The sequence below is a fragment of the Papio anubis genome, chromosome 7, assembly GCF_008728515.1.
Source record: "Papio anubis isolate 15944 chromosome 7, Panubis1.0, whole genome shotgun sequence".
Lineage (NCBI taxonomy): Eukaryota > Metazoa > Chordata > Mammalia > Primates > Cercopithecidae > Papio > Papio anubis.
The window spans coordinates 155,041,870-155,059,593 of NC_044982.1; the positions used below are offsets into that span (position 1 = coordinate 155,041,870).

A 17,724-nucleotide genomic window follows, 5' to 3' on the forward strand; every position below is an offset into this window, starting at 1 on the left:
ACCAGCCTGGTCAACACAGCAAGAACCCATCTCTACAAAAAATTTAAAAATTAGCTGGGCATGCTCCTGAGTGCCTATAGTACCAGCTACTTGGGAGGATCGCTTGAGCCTAGGAGTCTGAAGCTGTAGTGAAATGTGATCACACCACTGCACTCCAGCCTGGGTGACACAGCGAGACCCCGACTCTTAAAAAAAGGAAAGCCTTGCCCAAGTATACTCTGGGGAGTCTCAGAGTCCTTTCAACTGTCCAACCCTGTGTCACTGTGTACTTAATGGGTACAATGTTCAGTATTTGGGTGACGGATACCCTAAAAGCCCTGACTTCACCACTATGCGATCTGTGCATGTAACAAAACTATACTTCTACCCCATAAATCTATACAACTGAAAGTAAATAAATAAAAATTAAAATTCAATAGGTAGTCCAGAAGACGGAATTAAAGAAATCTCCTGGATTACAAAGCAAAAAGCACAGCAGTTGAAACTGTGAGAGAGAAGTTAAGACACCTGGATGATCAACATAGAAAGTCAACCTGGCCAGGCACAGTGGCTCACGCCTGTAATCCCAGCACTTTGGGAGGCCTGAGGTCAGGAGATCAAGGCCATCCTGGCCAACATGGTGAAACCCCATCTCTACTAAAACACAAAAAATTAGCCAGGCATGGTGGTGGGCACCTGTAGTCCCAGCTACTCAGGAGGCTAAGGCATGAGAATTGCTTGAACCCAGGAGGCAGAGGTTTCAGTGAACCGAGAAAGATTATGCCACTGAATTCCAGCCTGGCGACGGAGCGAGACTCCATCTCAAACAACAACAACAACAACAACAACAACAACAACAACAAAGTCAGACACCTAACTAACAGGAGTTCCATAAAACAGAAACGAAAGTTGAGGAAATACTCAAGAAACAAACTTTTCGGCATTAAAGAAAGAACACACTGAGTAGCTAAGACCCATCACTAAGTTCTGCAAAATATCAGAGAATCAAAAACAAAGAGTAGACCCCAGCAGCTTCCGGAAGAGCAAGTTAGTTACCAGCAAAAGAAGATGAGCCAGGCTAGCATTAGATGCTTCTTCAGTGATGTCAATTATGAAGACAATGGTGTGTTGCCACCAAAGAAGTAACAACAGAGGGTTGAAATATTTAACTCTGAGGAATAGGGAGGGCAGGAGATGAGGAGTAGGTTTTGCCTTTCATTTTGTACCTTTCCATACTGTCTGAATGTTTATTTCCATGAACGTATACTGCTGTTATCATCATTATCATCATCATCACCATCATAAAGCACACATATATATGGTTTTATACAGATACATACACATATATTTTAATATATACATGGATGTTTTATGGTGATGATGCTAACAGAAATATATGAAAACAATCAGTAATATATGAAAATATTATATATGAAAAAGATAACAGAATATATGAAAAGTACATTATATAATATATAATATACATTATATGTAATATATATTACTATATGCACACACACATACACACACACACATAGCACTAGTATGTGTTCTCAGGCAGAAGAAAAGAATGCTGCACTCCCCAAAGAAATGAGCCATCGGCCTCTTCCGCTTTCAAACTGAGAAGTCATACCCCAGAGCAGACACTCTTCATATTAGGCCAAGATAAGGCAGGAGAGGCAGTTCACCTACGCCGATGCCCAGCCCATGCATCCAAAGGTGAGGCCGTCAGCTGACACGCTCTGCCCACATCCAGACATCAGATAGACAGACAGACAGACAGACAGACAGATGTGCTTTCAGTACCAGGGGAGCATGTCACAGCAGGGCTCTTTCTCCACACAGACACAGTGCTTCTCCACTTCCTTAAACTCTCTTGGATGTCACCCCACTCACCAAGAGGCATGCATCAGGGCCAGTGGGAGCAACCATAGGTAGAACTTTTGAAGTCACTGGACAGGTGCCTTGCTCAGGGGGTTTCAAAGGTTTTTGTTTTCTTCTTTTTTTGTTGTTGTTGTTATTGATGATATGGCAATAAAGCCATAAAGTATCATGAAATGTATATATAATTATATGTACACTTTTTAAACACATTCTCTTTTTTCCAAAGAGAAAGCTGATCTTGAGGAGCAGCTATTGACTATGTTATGACAGACTCACAGCCCTGTTAACCTACTCGTGTTTCCTAGGTGTTACTTCCTCTTCTTGAAGAGTCCGTTCTGGGGTGTCTCATACCCTCTCAAGGCCCCAAAGATAGGGGCAGGCCCAGAGAGAGGACCTGGGTGTCACCAATGCTGGATTTAATGAACTGGCAGGTGCAAAGCAGATGCTATGTTCCTCTGCTTTTTTCTGACACTGGGTCAGAAATCAGTTTCTAAAAACATAGTATCCCTTTGTAAATGGTAGAAAAGAACTCGGGTATAATTGAAAAAAGATGTGGTTTTTTTTAAAATCAAGAGACTGATAAGGACATGCTCACTGTGGCTAAGTTGCTTATTAACATGTTAAGTAGGTATCATTATCATAATCCTTTCAAATTCTGCTGAGGGTTCCAAAAATGTCTTTCAAAATCACTATCCCTATTCACTATCAAAGCCATTATCTGTAATTTCTCATTACAGATGAGAAGCCAGCACATCTCTTATAATTAGTTAACTTCGAGGTTTACTTTTCAAATAAAAATTTGCTTTTTCATGAAGTTCCACATGTTCTCTGTTTTCTCTGCAAAACAGTGAGCTTAAACTTTATGGATTTATTTTAGAACAAATAACTTGAATGTTTATGTAATAATTATGTCATAGGCTCTAGTAGCTGGGATGTAAAAGAAGTAGTTTTTTTACATTTATTATACCCTAAATACTTGACTCACCAACACCCCTTCCTCCCCCACAAATGCCAGTGTTTTAACATCCTCCATTCCTGTGGGCTGCCTGCATCACCCTCCATCTCACTGTACCATGTCCTTCAGGTAAATTATGACACTTTTATCAGCAGTTGGAAGTGGAGCTAAGAGCAGTCCAAGCTTATAAATTGAAACTACAATTCCAAAACATGCTATCAAAAATGGGGAGACGTTGGACAAAGTGTGCACATTTTCAGTTAAAAGATGAATCTGTACTGGGGTTCTAATGTACAGCCTGGCAAGTACAGTTAATAATACTGTCTTGTATACCTGAAGTCTGTTAAAGGAGTAGATTGTAAATGTTCACACACACAGAGGTCACTATGTCAGGTGATGGATACGTTAGTTAGCTTGATTGTGGGAATCACTACACAGGTATACTTACATCAAAACACCATACTGTATACCTTAGACATATACCTTAAATATGACAAATTTTTTGTCAATCATCACACCTCAATAAAACTGGGGAAAGGCCGGGTGCGGTGGCTCACACCTGTAATCCCAACATTTTGGGAGGCCGAGGTGGGCAGATCACAAGGTCAGGAGTTCGAGAGCAGCCTGGCCAACATGGTGAAACTCTATCTCTACAAAAATACAAAAATTAGCTGAGCATGATGGCACCCAGCTACTCGGGAGGCTGAGACAGGACAATCACTTGAAACGGGGAGGCAGAGGTTGCAGTGAGCAGAGACCACACCATTGCACTCTAGCTGGAGTGACAGAGTGAAACTCTGTCTCAAAAAAAAAAAAAAAAAAAAAAACTGGGGAAAAAATTTTAAATGCCTAAATGCAGGAATAGAACCAAGGAGGGCGAGGTCCTGGGGACTTAGAGGAAGCCCTGTTCTAGCCTTTGCTGTCTGTCAACATCCTTCCTTCCATAACTGTCATCTGAGAAGAGCTCTGTGATGACAAAAAAAAACAAAAAAAAACCACATGGTCTAAACTCACCATCAAACATGGAAACAACAGAGTCTGAAGAAACCATCCTAGGTTTTATCATAATTTCTTTACTCTTCAACAAAACTATCAGATACCGTACTTTTGACCTTTTCAAAATTCCAGTTCAAAGTTCCCCCAAATAAAAAGGTGAAATACAAAGGAAAAAAAAAAAATCTCTTTCACACACTCAAATTATGTAGACCCCGGTATAATGTTCAAGGTCCGTTTTCTTTTGAAGAATTATTTTAAAGGAACCAGGGCAGGGATTCTTCCTGTGGGGCTACAGAGTAGAAGATGGCAAGGAAGGGGCGGTGAAAGTATAAAGAAACCATTTGGCTTAAGCAAGGGGGATTGTGATCACAGCTGTCATTTAGTCTGGTGTACTAACAGAAAACACAGATTTAAATAGATGGTTAAAGAGGAAAGTGTAACTGCTAGAAGAATGGAGACGCACAGGAGAGAGTGGCTGGAGTTCATGAATACACATTTTTTAAAAGAAGACATACGAATGGCAAACAGGGATATGAAAAAATGCTCAACATAACTAATCATCAGGGAAATGCAAATCTAAACCACAATGAGATATCATCTCACACCTGTTAGAATGGCTATTCTCAAAAAGACAAAAGACAGTAAGTGTTGGCAAAGATATGGAGAAAGGGGAACAATTTCTTTGTTGGTGGGAAGGTAAGTTAGTACAGCCATTATGGAAAACAGTACCAAAGCTCCTTTAAAACTTAAAAATAGAACTGTCCCATGCAGCAATTCCACCTTTGGGTATATAACCAAAGAAGATGAAAACCGTATGAATGAAGAGATATCTGCACCCCCATGTTCTAAAATGAATTCATAAATCCATACATATATACATACATACATAGGAGAGAATGGGAAAGCTCTTCCTACAGTAGAATAACAATTAATAAATGTAGAAGGAATGGGCCAGGTGCGATGGCTCACGCCTATAATCCCAGCACTTTGCGAGGCCGAGGTGGGCAGATCACGAGGTCAGGAGATTGAGACCATCCTGGCTAACACGGTGAAACCCCGTCTCTACTAAAAATACACAAAAATTAGCCAGGTGTGGTGGCGGGCGCCTGTAGTCCCAGCTACTTGGGAGGCTGAGGCAGGAGAATGGCGTGAACCCGCGAGGCGGAGCTTGCAGTGAGCCGAGATCACGCCACTGCACTCCAGCCTGGGCGACAGAGCGAGACTCCGTCTCAAAAATAATAGTAGTAGTAATAATAATAATAATAAATAATGTCAAAGGAATGGAAAGAGAAAGTTATGACTTGGCAACCATCATAGAGGAGGCTGGTGTGGATGGCAATCATCAACAGATGTGAAGTTGAAAGATAGAGGTTTGACCAGAAACAGGATACTGGCATAATCTGAGACTTCCTCACACAAACTATAATCAAAGGGGAAATGGTGAATTTAAAATAATAACACCTGGCGGACAGCAATATCATTAAGTGATCAAGGTGAATATCACCAGTGGTGGGAAGGCTAACATCAACGCCTCCAATGCGATGCATTGAGAAAAGCAGGGCATCATCTTTGGGATTGTCCTGCCAAGAATGCATGAGCTGAGTCTGGCCATGAGGATAAATCAGATGGATCTAGGTTCAGGGTCATCCTACAGAATGCAAGGCCTGTGCCCTTCAAAACTGTGGAAAACGTGACACAGAGAGGAAGGCTGAGGAGAATGAAGGCACACGAGAAGTGCGCATGCTCCTGGGCAGGACCGTGGGCCAGAGAAGAAAAAGAAACACTATTTGGGCAGGTGATGAAATTGGAATGGGGTCTACAGATTGGATAACAATATTCTTCCAATGTTGATTTCCTAATTTGGAGAGGCTTATGATGAGTACATAAAGAGCTGATTTCCTAATTTGGAGAGGCTCATAATGAGTACATAAAGAGCATCCATGAGTGGTGAGAATATACACTGAGTTTTTTGGGGGTGAAGCAGCGTCACATCCACAACTTTCTCCCAAAACACTGAGAAAAAACTAATGATAATTGAGATCTTTTTTTACCTTGAGAAAGAGAATGTGCACAAGCTCAAGCCATGGGGTGCATGCAATAAAATGTTTACAACTCGGGAATTTAAGAGAAGAGACACAGGAATTCTTGGTTCTGTTGTGTAACTTTTCTATAAGTTAGAAATTATTTCAAAACCTATCCAGAAAACAATATTGAGAGAGAGTTTCATTGTTTTTTTTTTGTTGTTTTGTTTTGTTTTGTTTTTAATTTATTTATTATTATACTTTGTTGTAGGTACATGTGCATAACGGTGGTTTGTTGGCATATGTATTTGTGCCATGTTGGTCTGCTGCCAAAAATCTATCAACTCGCCATTTACATCAGGTATAACTCCCAATGCAATCCCTCCTCCTGCTGATAGGTGGGCCCCTGGTGTGTAAGATGTTCCCTTCCTGAGTCCAAGTGGATATTCATTGTTCAGTTCCCACTCATGAGTGGAGAACATGTGGTTTGGTTTTCTTGTTCTGTGATAGTTTGCTAAGAATGATGGTTTTAGCTGCATCCATGTCCCGGCTGTATGTAATTTAACTCATCCTTTTTATGCATGTATAGTATTCCATGGTGTATATAAAGCCATTTTTTAATCCAATCTGTCACTGGATGGACATTTGCTGATCAAGTCTTTTATATTAGAATAGTGCTGCAATAAACATATGTGTTCCTATAGCAGCATAATTTATAACTTTGGGTATATCCCCTGTACTGGACATATTGGGTCATATATGGTACATCTAGTTTAGATCCTTGAGGAATCGCCACTGTTTTCCAGAAGCTAATGGTTGAACTAGTTTACAATCCCACCAACAGTGTAAAGTACCTTATTTCACATCCTCCAGCACCCAGAGTTTCTGACTTTAATGATCGCTTATTCATCCAGGCAGATGGTATTCCATTGTGGTTTTGATTTGGCCTCTGATGGCCAGTGATGATGAGCATTTCTTTCATATGTCTGTTATTAAGAATGTCTCTTTTATAAAATGTTCATCCTTTTGCCCACTTTTTGATGGGGTTAATGGTTTTTTTCTTTTGCAAATTTGTTTGAGTTCTTTGTAGGTTCTGGACATTAGCCTTGTCAGGATTATGAGAATGTGCAAATTCTTTCCCATGCTGTAGGTTGCCTGTTCACTCTGATGGTAGTTTCTTTCTATGCAGCCTTTTAGTTTAATTAATCCCATTTGTCAATTTTACTTTGCTGCCATTGCTTTGGTGTTTGGTAGGACACAGTCTTTGCCCATGCTCTATGTCCTGAATGGTACTACTCAGGTTTTCTCTTCAGATTTTATAGGTCTAACATTTTAAGTCTCTAATCCAATCTTGAATTAATTTTCGTATAAGGGAGTAAGGAAAGGGATCCAGTTTCAGCTTTCTACTTATGGCTAGCCATAATTTTCCCAGCACCATTTTATTAAATAGGAATCCTTTCCTCATTTCTTGTTTTTCTCTCAGGTTTGTCAAAAGACTGTATTTTTTGTAGATGTGGTGTATTATTTCTGAGGACTTGTTCTGTTCCATTTGGTCTATATCTCTGTTTTGCGTACCAGTGCACCATGCTGCTTGGCATTGCAGCTCTGTAGAGCAGTTTTCCAGTCAGGTATGGATGCCTCCCAGCTTTGTTCCTTTTGACTTAGGATTGTCTGGAGATATGGCTCTTTTTGGTTCCACATGAACTTTAAAGAAGTTTTTCCAATCAGAAGAAACTCATTGGTAGCTTGATGGGGATGGCATTGAATCTATAAATTACCTTGGGCAGTATGCCATTTTCACGAGTATTGATTCTTCCTATCCATGAGCATGGTATGTTCTTTTTCCAATTGTTTGTGTCCTCTTTATTTCCACTGAGCAGGGTTTTGTAGTTCTTGAAGAGGTCCTTATATCCCTGTGTTGGATTCCTAGGTATTTATTCTCTTTGAAGCAATTGTGAATGGAAGTTCATCCATGATTTGGTTCCCAGGTTTGTCTGTTGTTGGTATATAAGAATGCTTGTGATTTTGTACATTAATTTGTAACCTGATTTTGCTGGTTTTTATCAGCTTTGCATGAGATTTGGCTGAGAGCCAATGGGGTTTCTAAATTATACAATCACGCGTCATCTGGCAAACAGGGACAATTTGACTTCTTTCCAACTGAATAACTCTCTGATTTCTTTCTCTGCCCACTGCCTTAGCCAGAACTTCCGCAACACACTATGTTGAATAGGAGTGGTGAGAGAGGGCATCTCCCGTCTTGCAGCTGGGGCCAAAGGGAATTTTTCCAGTTTTGCCCATTCAGTATGATATATTGGCTTTTCGTGGGCTTGTCGTATTAGCTCTATTATTTTGAGTACGCTCCATCAATACCCAATTTATTGAGCGCTTTTAGCATGAAGGGCTGTTTAATTTTGTCATGCTCTTTCTGTATCTATTGAGAGATAATCATGTGTTCTTTGTTCCTTTGGTTCTGTTTATATGCTGGATTATGTTTATTGATTTTAATGCTGTCCGTACTTGCATCCCAGAGATGTAGAATACTTGGATCATGGTGGATAAGCTTTTGATGTGTTGTTGAACTGCCTTGCCAGTATTTTATTGGAGGGATTTTGCATCGAGTGTTCATCAGGATATTGGTCTTAAAATTTCTTTTTAAGGAAATTCTGCCAGGTTTCTTTGGTATCAGATGAGGTTGGCCTCCCATAAAATGAGTTAGGAGGATTCCCATTGATTGGGAATATTCTTTCAGAAGAATGTACCAACTCCTCCTCTGCACTCCAGCTGTGAATCCATCTGTCCTGACTTTTGGCTGGTATTGGCTAATTATTGCCTCACTCTAGAGCCATTATTGGTCTATATATATATTCAGGGATTCAACTCTCTTCCTGGTTTAGTCTTGAAGAGTAAAGTGTCCAGGAGATTTCATCTATTTTGTAGGTTAGTTTCATTGTTTTTATATGAATTTGCCATGAGCATTCCAGAAAAGTAACCATACTCCAAATGACTAGGACTTTTTACCTATTCTGGGTTCCCAGGTGTGTTTTGTTGTTGGCTTTTGGGGTTTTTGGTGTTTTTTGTTTTGTTTTGTTTTTTGAGATAGGGTGTCTCTGTCACCGACTGGAGTGCAGCGTGCAATCTCAGCTGGTTGTAGTTCAACCTCCCAGACTCAGGTGATCCTCCCACTCCGCCTCCCAGTATGTAAACTACAGCCACGCCATGTCCAGCTAATTTTTGTATTTTCAGTAGAAAGTCAGCCATGTTGTCCACAGGCTGGTCTCTCAACTCCCTGGCTTATGATCCACCCACGCCAGCCCTCCCCAAAGTGCTAGCTGGGATTACAGGCGTGAGCCACCACCCCGTCAGGTTATTTTGTTTTTTCTCATTCTTTAGTAAATCCAAAGATTGGCAGTGGCTCACTTCTGTAATCCCAGCACTTTGGGAGGCCGAGGTGGGCTGATCACGCAGGTCTGAGATCAAGACCGGCCCTGGCTAACACGTGAAACCCTGCCCCTACTAAAAATACAAACAGCCGGGCGAGGGTGGCGGCGCCTGTAGTCCCAGCTACTGGAGGCTTGAGGCAGAGAATGGTGTGAACCCAGGAGGGGCGGAGCTGTGAGCGGAGATCGCCGCCACTGCACTCCAGCCTGGGCTTACAGCCAAGACTCTGTCTCAAAAAAAACAAAAACAAAAACCCTAAAACTTGGAACTAAACCCAAATGTCCATCAATGATAGATTGGATTAAGAAAAATATGGCACATATACCAAAAGGATGAGTTCATGTCCTTTGTAGGGACATGGATGGCTGGAAACCATCATTCCTCAGCAACTATCACTGGGACAAAACTAAACACCGCAGACAGTTCACTCATGAGGCGTGGAAGTGAACAATGAGAACACTTCTGGACACAGGAGGGGAAACATCACACACCAGGGCTGGGTGGGGAGTGGAGGGATAGCATTAGGAGATACACCTAATGTAAACATTGCTAATGGGTAATAGCACACCAACATGGCAAGGTAATACGTATACATGTAACAAACCTGCACGCTGGTGCACATGTACCCTAGGAACTTTAAAGCAAATAAATAAATAAATAAATAAATAAAATCCATTATTTTACAGGGAAACATGTCAATGCTGACTATTCTCCATTGATTTCTCCCAGTTACACAATGCATCCTTTCAAGTCTTCTTTTATTTTAGGAAAGTTTTCTTGCATTATAGTTCTAAATATTTATGCTATTCTATTGCTTTGTTTTTCTGTCCCTGGACACTAATTATACATATATTGGACCTCCTTTGCCTGTGTCCTACATTCCTTTAATTCACTTTATTCTCTTCTTTTTTTATTATTTTTCTCCTTTTCATCCTCTATTTTTATTTCCATGCTTCCTAAGAATATCTGCTCCTGTGTTCCTTCTAATTTAGTCTTCATTTTTGAAACTCGTTTTTTCCAAACTCTTTTCTGACATCTTTCTGTTCGCCTTTCATAATTTCCTGTTATCTAGCCATATCTTTTGTAGTTTTTACAATTTCTGATTCAGGATGGGAGCAGTCACTCATGCCTATAATCCCAGCACTTTGGGAGGCCAAGGTGGGCTGACTACCTGAGGTCAGGAGTTGGAGACTGGCCTGGCTAACAGGCAAAACCACATCTCTACTAAAAACACAAAAATTAGCTGGGTGTGGTGGAATGCACCTGAAATCACGCTACTTGGGAGGCTGAGGCTGAGGCAGGAGAATCACTTGAAGCCGGGAGGCAGAGGATGCAGTGAGCCAAGATCAACAGCCTGAGCAACACAGTGAGACTCTGCCTCAGAAATAAAGAAATAAAAATAAATAAATAAATAAATAAATAAATAAATAAATAAATAAATAAGTAAAATAAAGTTTCTGATTCATACTACCCTTACGAAACTTTATTTTCTTTTAGCTTATATTGAAATATTAATTTATAATTTTTCTGGTGTGCTCTCATTTTCAGTAGTACCATTATGTTCATTTTCATCACGTTTTCATTGAATAAATGTTGCATGAGGTGGGATCGTATTCCTTTTTTGCTGTCCATGATTAAATGAGGAGGAAGTTCCTAATAGAACAGGAAAGTTCCTAATGAAGGGATGGACTAGGATAGCTTTCCCACTTGGCTCTACTGATCTGTGAAAGACTCAAAATAGGAATTCTCCATGTATCCACTTGTTTCCCAGCATCAAGTCCAGAACCTTTGTAAAGCTCAGAAAGATCTCTTGCCTTTAGTCCTTTGCTCCAGCTCTAGAACTTTGAAGTCTTTCTTTTCCAAGGCTATATGCTCTCAGCTTTTGATGTTATCCTTCACTGTTAAAGCAGTTTTTGAGATCTTTTTCCTTAGGGGTCCCCCTCCACACCTCCACCCTCTGAACTTACTTTCTCTTGCCATCTGTCTTCTGCTCAACTTGGTGTATGTTTCCAGTAATTTCTGCTCAAGGTGAGGTGCTGTCCTTCTAGAAGGGAGGACTTACTGTATGTTTCTAAGATTCTCCAAGGCCTGTGCCACCACATCAATGCTGATTCTCCCACATCCACACACAGTTGGTTGCTCTCACCTGTCACCAGAAGCCTAGGAGTCCCTTTCCAGTTTTGCCAGTTGCTCTCAGGTCTGTCCACCAGACTTCCATCCTACTTTTAGGGGTGAGCAGCTCGTGGTAGTTTTTGGGTTCCACCACCTGTCAATAGTTCCTTTCATTTCCCATCACTCCCCTGAGGTCACTGCGGCTCTTCTCCAGGTCCTTCTGATGCTGGTGATTTGGGCACACCCACCCAGTCCTGGGAATGGGGGGAGGGGAGAGAGTCCCCATCACTTTTGTTGACCCATCCTCTTTGGGCTTTATCTACAGCTGTCTTGCTGATTGGTTTAGCTTCCAGGAGGAGTTCAGGGGAGACTGAAAAACTACTTTGCCACCATGAATACATCCCCATAAAACATGTTCTGACGGGCATAAAACAAGGAACAAAGAAATGAAGAGACATACTCTGTTTCTGAATTGGAAGATTTAATATGATAAAACTGTCAGTACTCCCAAAATTGATGCATTATATTAAAAGTTTTAAAATTTTCTATCTGGCAAGAAACCAAAAATTAAGCAAAGTGAGAAAATATTTGCAACACATAATAAAGTATCCATGGAAATCCAGATCCAATGAAATATCCTTCTGCCTCTATTAAATTAATAAAAATGCTCAGCATTGCTAATATCCCACACTGCAAGAGGACAGGAAAAGGGGCACACACTGTAGGCTTCTGTGGGTGGATGTGCCTACATTCTTCTGTGAAAATTAATCCAGAAATAGCTAACAAAACTCCCAATTTGAATACTCGTTGACTAACAATTCCACTTTGGGGAATCTATCCTCAAAATAAAAAACCAGTGGCATCTCGGGCTGGATAAGCAGCACTGTTTGCAGAGACACAGAACTGGCAGAGATTATTCCCAGCGGGAGAATAACTGAGTAACTTGTAATAATTCATACTTTGGACTATTCCACAGCCATTAAAAATAATGTGTTAAATAATGAGTTATGGCTGGGAATATTCGTTATACATTAAATTTTTTAAAGAAGTTACAGAGTAATATGGGCGATATAATGTCATTTTTGTAAATTGTTTTTTAAAAGAAAAGAAACATTTTCCATACACATATATATATATTCTAATACATTTTATGATTGTAAAGGAAAGCGTGGAAGGACTACATTAAACAACACTGGTAATACCAGTGGTCTATAGGTGGAGAATTGGGGTAGACAAAAGCTATATATTGTTTGTGTGTGTGTGTGTATGTGTGTGTGTGTATATATATATATATATATTTTTTTTTTTTTTGAGATGGAGTTTCACTCTTGTCCTCCAGGCTGGAGTGCAATGGCATGATCTTGGCTCACTGCAACCTCCGCCTCCTGGGCTCAAGTGATTCTCCTGCTTCAGCCTCTCAAGTAGCTGGGATTACAGGCACTCATCATTACACTTGGCTAATTTTTGTATTTTTAGTAGAGACAGGGTTTCGCCACGCTGGCCAGGCTGGTCTCCAACTCCTGAGCTCAGGTGGTCCACCCGCCTCAGTCTCCCAAAGTGTTGGGATTACAGGCGTGAGCCACCATGCCCAGCCACTTTTTTATTTTCAGTTAGTTTTACTTTTTATATATTACTTTTCAGAGTGGTGAAAAATCCAGTGAGTTGTTTTGAGACAGAGGTCTCTGTGGCCCAGGCTGAGGCAGTGGCCGGTCTCAGCTCACTGTAAGCCTCCGGCCCCTCGGGTTTTCCACGCATTCTCCTGCCCTCGCCAGCCTCCCCGGTAGCTGGGACTACAGGCCCCGCTTCACCTCCGCTGTTTTTTGTATTTTTGTAAAGACGGGTTTCACCGTGTTAGCCAGGATGGTCTCTCGATCTCTGCCTCGGTGATCCTACTCGCCTCGCCTCCCAAAGTGCTGGGATTACAGGCTTGAGCCACCGCCTCGGCCGGGAGTTGCTTTTTAAAGGAAAAATACACACACACACACACACACACACACACAGAGAGAGAGAGCGAAGGTCCGCCACAATAGTTATGTCTTTATCAACATATGTAACTGGTAATGTGGATAACTCACAATGTACCTGTTTGCCCCTGAGTTCTGGGCATTGATAAAATCTCCAAGAGAAATAACAAACTACTCTATTAAAGGATAACCATTCAAGACCTCCATCCAGCTCTCTCAGTCTTCTAAACTATGAACACAGCTCATTACCTCTCAAAATGGGCAGGATGTCTATCCACAAGGGAAATGATCCACCTGCTGACTCACTGGCTGGCACAGCCCAGCACAAGAAAACCATCTGCAGGGGTACTCAAACAACGGAAACTGCACAGCTCTGTGTTCATCACAGACCTCCGGCCAGGCCTGCCACCCACTCCTGTCTCCAACCTTGCCGAGTCCTCCCCTTTCAACCTTCAACTTCTTCAACTTGGCCCAATGGAATGGCTCCTTAAATTTCTCTTGTATCTTCACCTTTCCAGGCATGTTTTATGCTTTTCCTAAGAAACAGAGAGCCTCCTTGCTGAAGTGGACCCCTTTACCAGCATGCTTTATTTCATCCCCTTCTGCCTAATGGTTAGCAGGAGTTTGGCCTCTAAAAAGTCAGAGCAACTAAGTTCAAAGCTACTTCGTAGCTGAGTGACCTTGGGTAAGTCACTTATCCCTCTTCCCCTCAGTTTACTCAGCAGAAGCACCAAGATTTCTTAAGGCTTTGGCTCAGAACAGAGTCAGGCTCAGTTCCACTGTGTTCCACTGGCTAAGACAAATCAGAGGCCCAGTCCAAACTCAAGCAGAGGGAACCACACAAAACCCTGAGCACCAGCAGGCAGAGGCCACCAGAGTAATGGGCTGTTACACACACAATAAGTAAGTGCTCACTAAGCATGGGCTGTCTGTCTTAGCTAATAATTTTGTTTCTTAAAGCTAGGAGAGTTCTTTTTACAATGGGTTTTCACCATGTGCAAACCAAAGAGAGGGCCTAGAAAGCCATATGTTGCTAAAGAGCACATAGGTCTCATTTTAGAAGATTTAGAGAAACCAGAGGGAAGCCCTAAGCCCCACAGTGTGCATTTCTGTATGAAGCCAGCCCAGCCAGCCCAGTTGCCATTCTTAAATGAAGAAACCTTGGCAAGGCAGTTGCACCAATCCCAGCAGGCAGACATATATACGGCAATGGGTCAGCGTTCCCTACTCACAACCATGTTAACATGCAAACCTGTCTCAATACAGCAGGAACGAATCATCATTTCTGCAAAGGGTTGCAGACAACAGGTGAAAAATGGTATACACTGTACCGTACTGAAAGAACTTTCAAGGTGCTTGCAGCAAAGTAGGTTTGAAGACAGAAAAGAAGCCCATGAAAAAATAGGTGGGTGGGAGATGGAGGACCCAGGACAGAAGTCATCTTATAATCTCCAAAATGTAAGCAGAGTGTGCTGTGTTCATTGTTGATCTCCAGAGCCTAGAGGAACGTCCATACGTAGGAGAACTGTGTGGAATTACTCTGAATCATAAGAAGTTAGAACAGGTTATAGGCCGAGCACAGTGGCTCAAGCTTGTAATCTCAGTGCTTTGGGAGGCCGAGGCAGGAGCATCCCTTGAATCCAGCCTGGGCAACATAATGAGACCCCCATCTCTTAAAAAAAAAAAAAGTTTTTAATATTAGCCACGCATGGTGGTACACACCTGCAGTCCTAGCTACTTGCGAGGCAGAGGCTGGAGGATCACTGCAGCCCAGGAGTTCCAGGGTGCAGTGAGCTATGATAGTGCCACTGCACTCCAGCCTGGGCAAAAGAGCGAGATCCTGCCTCTTAAGGCAAAAAAAAAAAAAAAAAACAGGTTAGAGTTGTTGAAGAGAATAACACTGTAAATGCAAACTGAATTAACTGTTTTACACATTTATTTAACTCTTTAAACTAAAATGTAGGGGATGTGCACTTTTCACATAAATAAGCTTTTCTACTGTGTCCAATTCATGTTTTCCCCTTTAGGTTTATCATTAAGAGGCAGTTCTCTCTCCACACCCCTGGGAACCCAAGGCTAAACCAGGAAAGGGGGGGGGGCTCAGGGAGGAGCCAGGACGTGGAGCTAATTCACCAGTCTGCCACCTGTAGGCTGGATCCAGCAGACTTTAACCTCAATGACCGCTCGACAGACATGAAAACAATGTATATTAAACAATGGTAAAAACTGAGCAACAGATGTGTGAAAACTATATAGAGAGGGGCATTTAAATCACGGCTCCCGTGTGCTTGCCTCCAACCTCCTCTCTTTCCTTTGAACACTCCCAGCTGTGACCACACAGTCTGTTGTTCCTATTCAGCTCTCCAAGGCTCACCCTTGATCTGAAATAAGCTTTGAAACTTAATACCCCCATTAGGATGAACAACCACACCTGTATCGATAGAGGTTTCCAGAGGCAATTTTGCTCAGATCTTATGGTAAAAGCCATGCAATGAACTTAAAGAACAAAGACTATTAAGAAAAAACAAATAAGCAAGGCTGGACGAATGTTTTCAAATTTTAAAACTCAAGAACAAATAGCAAACATTAGTTATAAAGGAATGGTTTGGATTTCTGTAGATGGAATTAAAACATACTGAGTTAACAAGCCTATGCGATGTATTTCAGCACGATACACCAAATGCAGTTACAGATGTCAAGAGTTCTCAGAACAAGCGCCACTCTTCATAAATATCTGCTCTGCATATGTATCTCTCCCATTCCCATAACGTCCATTCTTTGTTAATATAGGGAAAAAAACAACTTGCATCAAAATGCTACAAAACGCCAAAAATTAACTCTTGGGGACAGTCACTTTAATAGAGATGTACTGGTGTCTTTCTCCTATGGAGATGTGTTCATCACTGGCTTCTCTGATTTAGTGGTTAAGAGTCTTTGAAAATCGGTCATCCTTAAGGTCTGGAGCTCAGAAAGCAGCCACGGCCCCCGCACCTTGCCCGTCCCCCGGCCCCCGCCCCCTGCCCCAGGATGCCGGATGCGGGTCGCCTGCCCAGTCCCGCTGCCCACAAACCACGCCGTTCTGGGCGGACGCGGGAAACCACAAGTCCCCGAAGCCAAGTCGGCGAGTGACCACAGGGGCTGGCCGGTCCCCGATAGCCGGACTGACCCAAAACCAGACGGGACGCGCCCCGCGCCCACCCCCTCACACCCCTGGCCAGGGCAGCCGCGAAGGCAAGAGGCGCGCCCACACGCTGCTCCGCTCCGGGTCGGATTCCACCTCCTCGCCTCGGCCTCCGCCGCTCGGCTGGCGAGGTCGTGTCCCCGGCGCTCCCTCCGGCCGCTGCGGGCTCGGAGGACGGCGGGCGCCTGGCTGCTGTTTCCTCTAAGAAAAGTAACTCCGGGAATCAGCGCAATAGGAGCGGGAACGCGATGCTCCGAGAGCGGCGAGCCGGGCCCTGGAGTTATTCTGCTCGGAGTTTCGAACTGCGCCCCGCGCTGCAGCTGCTCGGCCCCGGCTTTGGAGCCCGGAACTTGCCGCCCGCGGTGGCGTCCCGGCGGCCGCAGCGCCTCGCTCCCCTGGCCCGCGCAGTACCCGGAGCCCGTCCCCGTCTGGCCGCGGACACTCACCGAGAAGCCTGCCCAGAAGGGGCAGGAGTGGCGGACGCGGGCCGAGGTGGTGAGCGCCAGCGCGGCGAAGCTGACTGCCACGATGAGGCATCCGAGCGCCATCTGCGTGGCCCCGAGCGCCAGCACGATGCGGGAGCGGCCCGGGCACTCGCGCAGGCGGGACAGGCTGCGGGGCAGCGCGGCGGGACGCGGCGCTCGGGAGCTGCCGGTCGGGGTAGCATCGCGCCGGCGCCCGCGGCATCGCCCGCCTCCGCCTCGCCCGCCTGGCGCGCGGCGCCGCCTCTCCTCACAGAGGGTCCGAGGCGGCTGCGCCGGGCGGGACGGCCCTGCGCCGGTCATTGGCCGCGGCGGCCGCGCCGGGATGGCTGGCCGGGCTGGAGCCGGAGCCCGTAGCCACGCTGCGCCGCGCCCATGCTGCCGCTGCGCCGCGCTCGCCCGCCCGCCGGTTGCCGCTGCGCCTCGCCCGCCCTGCGCTACCTCGGCCTGAGATAAGCGGCGGCAAAGCGCGAGCTGCTGCTGCTGCTGCTGTACTGGCGAGTTGCTGTTGAACTCCGGCGCGAGCGCCCGCTGGCCAGCGGCTCCCAGCTGGGCTGGAGCGGGAGCTGCCGCGGGAGCGCAGGCGGTCTACCGCGCCCTGGCTGCAGCGGGTTTGCGGAAGGAGAGCGGGCGGCGAAGCGCATCAAGGGCAGCGGGTGACCATTTCCCGCGGCGGAGCCCCAGGTCGGCGGCGGTGCGAGGGGCCTGG

At 44.2% G+C, this 17,724-nt stretch overlaps 1 protein-coding gene across 1 annotated transcript in view; it reads right to left on the reverse strand.

The window, feature by feature from the left end:
• Positions 1-17,159, reverse strand: part of FAM189A1 (family with sequence similarity 189 member A1) — a 442,551-nt gene extending 425,392 nt beyond the window's left edge. The window contains exon 1 of the mRNA XM_031668869.1: positions 16,980-17,159. Coding sequence (XP_031524729.1) covers positions 16,980-17,081 — 102 coding nt within the window. The 5' untranslated portion in view covers positions 17,082-17,159. The remainder of the gene's footprint in view (positions 1-16,979) is intronic.
• Between the last annotated feature and the right edge of the window lie 565 nt (positions 17,160-17,724).